The following is a 9790-nucleotide window of genomic DNA, read 5'->3' as shown; positions in this document are numbered from 1 at the left end:
CCACATGCAGGGTAATGCTGGCCAGGGGCCAGACAGGGCCCGAATGTGATGAGACATGCCCTTCCGAGTCCTCAGCTGGACATGTGCAGGGAAGCAGCCCCTAGGGCATGCCTGCACAGTGGGAGAGAGGTTTCCCCAGCCTGTGAAGTCAGCCCCTAGCACCGTACATCCCGAGTCCAGCCAGGGCCCTACCGCTCCCTTCCACGCAGAGGGAGAGGCTCCCCAGAGCAGGAAACAGGCAGCTCGGCTTGGGGTATGTACTCTATGGAGTAGGCAGTGCCGTGGAAATACACAAGCTTTAGCATCAGGCAGACTAGGATTCAAATCCGAGGTCCATTCCTTACTGGCTGGGAGACTCTGGTCAACTGTCCCATCTTGAAAGTGGTACTAGGACCACCCAGCTCCTGGCATGGTTGGGGGGGACTAATATCTCTGATGTTAGGTGTGAAGGACTAACAGGGCCTGACATGTGAGCCCTGGAGGAAAGCTCACTCCCTGACAAGAGAGAGGCCGAAGGCCAGGTGAACAGACCCCAGACCGGAACCAAGGACACAGGAATTCACCCAGATTCCTTCTCTGAACTTGTGAGCAAGTCCTTGGAGAGATTTTAATTGGGATGGTCTCTTCCCCAGGGAGAGGAGACCCCAACATCCACCCAATGAAGCTGAAGGTCACATCAAATCTGAAAGGCGACTTTGTTCTCCGTGGCTTCATCCGTTATGCATGAAAGAGCAGATGGCGGGTGCTCAGGATTCATGATTTGAGACATCCGAAGACTATAGGCACTGGCCAAATTTAAACCGAAAGATGAACTTGTTGGGTGTCTTTTCAGATTATGGGAGAGGAAGAAAGGAGAGAATTTCTCCGTCATCTCCCATCCGCTCAGAAGTCACAGCTGTTCCGCCTTGCGTTCCGGAGACTTTTATTATAACCGTTTGAAAGGGACAAAGAGATAAATGTCTGAGGAGGACCCCCCCCCCCCGCCCCCGAGCCTGAAGATGGAGGCCACAGGCAGCGTGACCACAGACGTGGCTGCTGGGGGACTGGGACATGGCAGAGTGGAGGGTCACACAGACCTGCGGCTGTGTGTCTCCTCGGCCGAGTTCTGGCCGCGTGGCCTGCAGCCTCAGCGCCTGTAGCAGGAAAGCGAGTGAGAACCACCTGGCCTCAAGAGGAGCAGTGTGATGAGGCAGAGCTGACAGCCTGGCACAGCCAAGGGCAGAGGAGGAGAGCTCGGTTAATGGTGGCCACCACTGTCAGTTTTACTTTGACTTCCTTAAATATGTTTGGTCCAAACTGCCTTTTGTCTGGGATAACCTCTGAACCATCTACGCCCATCACCAATATGATAACTGTCACTCAAGTCTCACAAAACCCAGGGAGGCAGAAAAGGGTCGTGATGGTTGTACCCTTTTCCCAGATGGGGAAACTGAGGCTCAAGAAAAGAAGTCATGGATCCAGTTATAGCCCCAGGCAGCAAAGCCAGAGCTAGACGGTGGGTCTTCCAAGTCACCAAAATGCACTTCCCACCAACCCCAATCACCCGCGCCAGTGTCCTGAGTCCACATGGACAAGGTGTCTGGACCACTCAGTCCCCAGCACCAAGTCCCAGGCCTGGTTTGAGTTTAGCACAAAGTCTGTCAAATGAATAAATATCATGGCCTCATTTGAGAGGGTGAGAAAAATGACTGACATCCTTCCCAAGAAAAATGTATGTGTGGCCACGGGTATTTCAAGGGGGTCATAGATCCTGGTTAGGGGCCTTGACCTAGACCCTCAGAGACCTCTCCAGGGCTGAGCTCACTACGATACCCAGAGGTGACCTTGCATAGCCCATCGGCCAGTGAAAAGAGGGCCTGCTGGCTTCATCTGCGGGACCACAGACCACTGTTCCCCACGTCTGGGCCTGTGGTCACCACTGCTCCAACCACCCCAGGGCAGGGTCCGCCAGAGGCCGCTCCAGCCGAGTACTCGGTCCTCAGAAAGAGAACATTTACTACTTATTTCTTTTTTCCTCTTTAGAATTCCTTTACAGCAACGCCAAGAAAGCACAAACTCTGCAGACACACGGGGAGCACGCTGACCGCTGCCGGCCAGAGACCAGCTCGAGGCCTCGCTGCGGGTCACACAAACACAGCACGGCCTTTCTCCGGCCTCTGAACCCCCATGCCAGGGGGCGGCCTGTGTCAGGCCCGATCCCTGCTGTCTCATGACAGACACAGGGGCTGACACCAAGGAGGTCTGGGCTGGGGAGCGGAAGCAGGGCCAGGGCCACATTCTGAGAAAGACAATCCCACCCCACGTCTCACCCAGGCATTTCTGACTGTGCTCTGATTCCAGTGCTTAGTTAGATACACAAAATCTAAAAAAATGGTGTTTCCTAGGCTGGTGTAACCTGCTCCGACTACCTCCAGGGACTTCAGCTTGGTAAAGCCAGGCCTGGGAGGCACCTGAGGATGGAGGGTGTGCTGGTGGCTTTGCTGGGAGCCTGTGCGAGAGCGGAGGGGGTAGATTCTGAAGACGGGCTGCTGCTGGCACCGACCTGGGGTTGGAACGTCAGGAAGGAACCGCGTGATGCTTACGAAGTTTGATTTTGCTTCACCCTCTGAATTAGCAGACTTCAAACACTTCCATTTTCACGGAAATCAACAGCAAGACAGTTTAGCAGGGCACGCAGGCTCATGCCAGTTCTGCGTGTAAAGGCACCAGATGGTTTGTTATGAAACACATTTTGGTCAGAAAATAGCTGGTGCTTTTTGGTTCCTGGGAGGACAACAAAGCTAGGAAAAAAAAAAAAAGGAGGTGCGAGTTGTGAGAGATGCGGGTGAGAAGGCAGCTTTGGCACCAGATCTGGGTTCTACTCTCGACTCTAACTTCTTCCACACGTGTGGTCTCAAGTCTCCTCATCTGAAACTTACGACCAAGGAGTCACAGAACAAATCTAGGTGTTAAGTTTCGCTTGTCATCTCAGGAAGTATGGGGAGGTGGGGCTCAGACCCAACAGCAGTGTTGGGAGGGGGAAGGGCAGGATGGAGGCGATCACACAGATGACCCCATCGTCGCAGACAGACTCTAGGAGTCCGTGGGCAGCCAGTTACACTGGTTCCCAGCACTGGTGGGGACCCTCCATGGGGACTTTGGGCCCCTTCTCTTGGAAGAAGGGCAGAAAGAAAGCTCTACACAATGCAGCACCATCGCGGAGCGGGAGCCCGCACCTGCGGTGAGTGCTCTAAAGTGCCTGCCATGTGCTGTCTTTGGTCAGGGGCTGCCCCTGTCTCTTTGAGCTCCCCTGGGGCCAGGAGCTCAAGCCCCAGCCTGCTGGGGCCTGCCAGGAAGGTGAGTGGGACGAAGTGTCTTCTCCCGGGGCGGCGGGGCCCTCCTGTGCTCAAAGGGTGGCAGAAACGAAGGACCCACCTCCTTTCAGTAAGGAGCAGGGGCGCCCCCAGGGAAATCTGGGCCCTCAGAGAGAAGGGACAAGAAATGCTTTGGTCACCATCCTGACACCCACAGCGAGCAGCGCTCACACAAGAGAGGGCAGGAAGCTGGTTACCACACTGCGTTCGTGCCTGATGCCAAACCGGCTTCTGGAACCAGGAGTCATTGAATAAATATTCAAGGCATCTTTCAGTTCTTAGAGAAAGAACGGGGTTTTAAAAAAAAAAATCTCTCCTTCCCTCTGCTTGACTGGCTGCAGCTTTGATCTTCAGGCTGACAGCGCTGCCGACTGGAGGAGGGTGGCCGGGGGCGGGTGTCCAGAGCTGGCCCCCACCCCAAACGTGGGGAGCTTTGGTTTGTCACGTGTCCTGCCAGCCCCAGGCCTCAGAAGTTGAAGAGGTCGTCTGACTTGGCGCCACCGCTGTCAGGCTTGTCCCAGTCGACAGGTGAGAGGCACTGGGCGTAATGAATGTCCTGCGCCGTCAGCCCAGTGTCCAGGACCTGAGGGTTCGTCCGAGACTGGGCCAGCCTGGAAGGCAGAGCTGTGTAAGCCGGGGGCCCAGGCAAGGGGCTTGGTGGGGGCCCAAGGAGACAGTCCAGCACCAGGGTTAGAAGCGAGAGAGCATGGGTGGGCAAACGGCAGGACTCGGGGACAATGAAGAAAGACCCAGGACTTCCCCAGTGGTCCAGGGGTTAGGAATTCACCTGGGTACACAGGTTTGATCCCTGGTCAGGGAACTAAGATCCCACACGTGGGCGACTGAGCCCACATGCCTAAACTACTGAGCCCATACGCTGCAACAAAAGAAGTCACTACAATGAGAAGTCTGCACACCGTGACTAGAGAAAGCCCTCTTGCAACAACGAAGACTCACTGCGCCAAAGATAATAAATAAAATTATTTTTTAGAGAAAAGAAAGAAAGACCCAGATGTCGGGAGAGGTGGAACCTCTAACCAGAGAGTCTACCCTTGAGGGTCAAGTGGCTCAGAAAACTGTGGGGCAGGCTGTGGCATTTGCACCACAGAGAGGCAGGGGCACCCACGGCTCCATCAGGAAATGCCCCGGAAAGAAAAGAAAGGGCAGCTGTGCCAGGGCGGAGAGGGGTGTGCGTGGGAGGGGGCCTGGGGCAACCATGGGAGACCACTGGCTCTAACTATGTTCAACACAGCTCCGTTCACAAAGTAAATTCAAAAAGCGGCACGATTAAATGTCCAAAAAATCCGGAGAGTTAATTACAGCCCACATCCTTAAAAGAATGTGAGGCAGTTGATGAATGAGGTGTTTACAAGGAGTTTTTGGTAGCCTGGAGAAATGCTCCCGATATATACCAGCGTAGAGTGAAAAATCAGGATCCCCAAATACAAATATCATGAGCTGATCAAGGCAAAAAAAAACTGCATATGTATAGGATCAGCATGAGTTAAGCCCCAAAGTCTGGGCTGTGGGATTATGGGACGGTGTTATTTCCTGTTTAATGCTTGGCTGATTTTCAAAGTTGTTAATTAAGGGCATATGACATTTTAGTAATCTGGAAAAAGCAAATGAAAGAGTTCCTTCAAACAGGAGGGTCGCAGTCAGCCAGGGAAGCAGGAGAGATGGCCACAAGAATAATGAAGGGGACACACCTGCCGCTCCCTGCCCCCCAGGGCTGGGCCGAGAGGTTCCCACTGGCTCTGGCAGGAAAGTGATGGGGAAGGGGAGACAGCTGTAGGGGGGCTGCTGTGGGTCCCAAGGGAGAAGGGGAGGCCTGGCTCCGGACCCAGAGCTGCCCAGGCCTCTCCTCAGCCCGCCTTCGCGGCGGCATGCCCACGAGCTGAAAGCAGCCGCAGACAAAGACGACCCCTGGTTAAAAGGGCAAAGGCCACCAGCCTACGGCTAGACCACCTATCTCCTGGGGGCTTCACTCCCACCTCACGCAAATGCCACGTGGACTTAATTTAGCACTGCCTTCTCCCGGCCCCTTTCCATACAGGCAAAACCTCGGGAGAGGACAAAATCTGTGCCCAAAGCCCATTCTTGAAGGCCACGCCAGACACAGCAAGAGCAAGCCAAGCTGAGCTGCAGTGCACTCAGCCCAGCTCAGACTGCTCAAGCAGCCACGAGGAATGATAGCTTCAGATTTCACCGGCAAGGACACGTTAGCAGGCCTGGCTGAACAGTGAGCTCCCCGACCCTGGACGTATTCAAGTTGAGACTTTCCTTCTGAAGAAGGTCAGAATTCAGACACAGCAAAGAGCCCTGGAGGCCAGCCCCCAGCAAGCACCAGGCCTCCTTCCCCAGCATCAGGAGCCCAGCTGACGTTACCTTGAAAATGCTTCATCCAGGCCGTCATCCAGCTCCTTGGGGAAAACAAAGTGGGAGATGAGAGCCCTCAGAGGGAAGCACGTGCCCACAGCCCTGGGAAGCTAGGGGGCCCGAGCACGTGGGAGAATGGGAGTAGTCTGGCGGGCACCTGGAGGAATGGGCCCAGGAAGGCCTCCCCCTGGCTACTGCCATCAGCATCTCAGCACAGGGACCCAAACCTGGGATGGGAAGAGAGGGCACCTGGGTGCCCAGAGGCCTGGGGGTTCAGTTTCCAGCTCTGCCACGACTCGGCGACACCTTAGTGAGGCAAGTCACCGGGGCTCTTTGAGACTCAGCTTTTCCTTCTGTAAAATGAGGAGGCTGGACTGAATGATCTCTGCGGCTTTCAAAATCCGAGAGGGAGAGGGTGGGGGAAGGTTTTCTTGCTTTTACCCACTTTCGAAAGCTGAGCCAGGATTCTAAGCTCATGAGGGATAGCTGGTGACAGGAATCCCACAGCCTAGGTGGTGGGGGGGGGAGGGGTCAGGCTCCCTCCACAGCCTCCAGGGGGACGGGCAGGTGGCAAGGCTGGCTCCCAGACCAGTTCACGGTGCCCGCTCGGGGGACACTGAATGGCCCCCAACAGGCAGTGGGATTTGGCAGTTTTTCAAGTCCCTCAACGGTCCAGATTTTTTAAAATTAAAGGGACAGGACAAGTAAAGTAACATGTCATTCTGCAGTGGATCCTGGACCAGAGAAAGGACACTGGAGGGACAAGTGGAGAGATGTGAATCAAAGCCTGTAGCTTATGTAACAGTGCTGTATCAATGTTAATGATTTTGATCTTTGTAATGTGGTTATGTAAGATGTTAACAACTGGGGAATCTATATGAAGGGGAACAGGAATTCTTTGTACTGTTTTTGTAATACTTCATGTATTACATGTTAGGTTCCTCTGGAAGATTCTTCAGGCAGAGGTCATCACCATCACTGAGGAAGTGAAAGAGCTGAGACAGAGAAAGGTCAGGGGGCTTGCCCCAGGTCCCAGAGCCAGTCAAGGGCCAGGCTGCCTGCCTGAGTCTCAGGCTCCTCATTCAGACAGCCGATGGGGAGGGGTGTCAGGAGAGAGAGGCCCACAGTGAGAACAAGGGGGCCTTTGGCTAGTTCTGCAGTGGGCAGAGCTGGATGCTTGGGCCAAGAGGCCGGGCATTGTGAGGAGATAGCTCTGCTGGGAGCCAAGCCTGTTGGCGACGCAGCCCTAGGTTCAAAGGGACATTGTTCATCCCCTACCCGGGGCCTGGGTGCGGCTAGGGTCAGGACCTCCTAGAGGCCTGCAAGAAGTGGGTGCCAGGGCCTGCCCAGGAGCTGCCGTAGGCCTCATCCGGGGACCAGGCCGAGGCTCGTTGGATCCGTGGGGGATCCCTAGGCCCCATGACCACTCACCCAGACAACACTGCTGCTGTTTAAGGCTTGAGGCCGCGGTGGCTCATCCATGTTGGTGGTGTTGGCGCTGACCGTGGACAGTGGGGCCTTGGCCGTCTCTTCCAAGTCTAGCAGGTTCCCAGTGACGACCACTGTGAGGGGTCAGGGGCGTCAGGGGGAAGGGAGGCTCCTGTCCTCAGCCCAGCCTCTGGGCCCCATCCTGGTGTCTCCTGGGCTGGGCTGGTCCTGACTCCTTCCTCGGGCACGACCTTTCCAGGCCCATCACCCAGACCCGCCCTGGAACCTCCCGAGGCAGCTGCATGGCAGCCCACAGGGTAGAAGCTCTGTCCCACTCGTGATTCAGGCTGGAACCCATATTCACAACAGGCACTGAGGTTCTGGAAAGTGTGAGGGGAGAGACATATACCCAGATTTCTATATCTGTACAGGACATATCTGGACATATTTGGACACACACCTAAACAGGTCATTTTCCCCCCAGCTCAAGACTCACGGCTCTTCAACGAAGGGGCGCTGTCTTGGCGGCCCCCGCCCAGGACATCCGCTCCCTCTTGGTTGGCTTTCTCTCTCTTCTCCTTCTCTGTGGGACCAAGCAGAGCATGTTGGGAGTCCCTGGGCAGCACTCCAGCCCCAGCCACCTCTGGGCAGGGGCAGGCTGTGGCCCATCTCACGGGGGGCAGGTGTTAGGTCTCCAGAAGAGAGGAAAGAAACTTGGCATATTTCATTCCCTCCTCACAAGGACCGTGGGGGAAGGAGACAGCTGTTCCCAGTTTCTTCAGATGGAGAAACTGAGGCTCGAACGTGCAGGGACCTGACCAGAGCCACAAACCACTAGGTGAAGAAGCTGACTCCAGAGCCTTTAGCATCTGCCCCGCCCCTACTGCTCAGCTGGTCTTCAACACCCCCCTGTACACCCCACCCCCCAACCATCACCCACTCGATGCATCCACAGACAAGACTCACCTTCCTTGGATACCTGCCAAAACTCAAAGGCGACTTTGAAGGCTTGGGCTACTGTGAGGGTGACAGCCTGGGCCTAAAAAACAGGAAGAGGAGGTGGGGGAGGGGTACAGTGTCAGGCAGGTAACAGCAAGTCTCCACCAGAGGCTCTGGACTCCAGGCCAGGCCCACCTTGGCTCCAGAATGTCTGACGGGTGGAGGTGGAACCCAGCCCCCCTCATCACCAAAGCAGCCAGGAAGGAAAGGGGCCACACCTTCCCCAGGCCCCTGAGGCCCCACCTTCACTACCGGAAGCCCAGCCCAGCCAATGTTCCCACTGGTACTTCGAACCCCACCCTGGCAATGGCTATGCATCTCCACGTTTTTTCCTTCCCCTTTGAGTTTCCCTAAATGCAATTAATTAAGCATGAGGCTTACTTCCTCCAAGAAGTCATCCCTAATGGCCTGAGGACTTCCGTAGTAACTGAGCCCTTAGAATTACAGAACACAAAAGCCAGAGTTGGGGAAGGGGGATGAGCCACAGGTCAGACTCTGGTGAGGACTACGCCAGGTCAAAATGGCTTGCAACTGGATGCCAGAAAGGTAGTGCGAGGCTCTTTCATTTCCTGGCAGGAGCAAGATGTCAATAAAGGCCTGGGGCAGAAGACTAAAACCATCCAGTGCCATCACCCACTTATAAAGAAAGGCCACACGCTGGCCCTCAACCCCGGGGGGAGTCCCATCTACCTCTTTAAACGCGACTTAAATGTCATCAACTCTCTTACATTACGCCACGCTATGCCATGCCATGTCACATGACATCACAGGCGCTGGGCTCCCACAGCCCTGCCTACCTGTCTATAGTGAAATCATATGAAAGTGTTAACCAGTTTGCATGCCTGCCTGTCTGCTAAGTCGCTTCAGTCCTGTCTTGACTGTGACCCTATGGACTGACTGTAGCTTGCCAGGCTCCTCTGTCCACGGGGATTCTCCAGGGAAGAATACTGGAGTGGGTTGCCATGCCCTCCTCCAGGGAATCTTCCTGACTCAGAGATTGAACCTGTGTCTTCTGCATTGCAGGCAGATTCTTTACCGCTGAGACACTGGGAAAGTCCACACGTGCCTGCCTATGTCACCCTAACTGGGTGCTCCCAAAGGCAGGCATCAACTCTGAACACCCCTGTTCTCCACAGCCCTCCAGGGGTGCCTAGGATGCTGGCTGGATTGCATTTGCCTGGGGACAGGTCTCTGAGGCCTCACACTCCAGCCAGGACCAACCCTCAGCCCACCTTCATCTCAGCCCCTTCCTCTCCGATTTCAGCTCAGGGTTAATCAGCTCGACTTCTGGGAGTGGAAGTCCTAGAACTCACAGCTATAGCCGGAAGCGACATGTAGCTTACTCTGCAGGCCCGGCCTGGAGAAGAGAGTGACAGACTCTTTCAAGAGCACAGCAAGTTCAGGCCTAACCAGCCTCAGCCCCACTCCCTTCCCCTCAGCCAGACAACTCAATTTAATTGAGAAATGAATCTGTGGCTACTGCCTTTAAAACTCTTCTTTAAAATTTAAAATCCCTAAACAAGCTGACTGATCCCTGCCAATTAAACTTCACGAAGTATAAAATCTCATTTGAATGTCTCCGTCATTTACATTTTTGATAGAAGTACGGGTGCTTTATGGTAAAACTTAAA

General features: G+C 54.9%; 1 protein-coding gene across 2 annotated transcripts in view; it reads right to left on the bottom strand.

The window, feature by feature from the left end:
* Positions 1-905: 905 nt before the first annotated feature.
* The window catches only part of LDLRAP1 (low density lipoprotein receptor adaptor protein 1), a 28734-nt gene continuing 19849 nt past the window's right edge, over positions 906-9790 (bottom strand). Inside the window, exons 5-9 of one of the 2 annotated variants that reach the window (XM_070458954.1) lie at positions 8127-8199; positions 7657-7743; positions 7164-7294; positions 5742-5773; positions 906-3964 (exon numbers count right to left, since the gene is read on the bottom strand). In XM_070458954.1, coding sequence (XP_070315055.1) covers positions 3820-3964; positions 5742-5773; positions 7164-7294; positions 7657-7743; positions 8127-8199 — 468 coding nt within the window. In that variant the 3' untranslated portion in view covers positions 906-3819. Of the gene's footprint in view, positions 3965-5741; positions 5777-7163; positions 7295-7656; positions 7744-8126; positions 8200-9790 lie in introns of both variants that reach the window. The other variant, XM_020909261.2, reaches the window with a different exon arrangement.

Source organism: Odocoileus virginianus, chromosome 30 (assembly GCF_023699985.2).
Source record: "Odocoileus virginianus isolate 20LAN1187 ecotype Illinois chromosome 30, Ovbor_1.2, whole genome shotgun sequence".
Lineage (NCBI taxonomy): Eukaryota > Metazoa > Chordata > Mammalia > Artiodactyla > Cervidae > Odocoileus > Odocoileus virginianus.
This window is presented reverse-complemented; position numbering and strand designations above follow the sequence as displayed.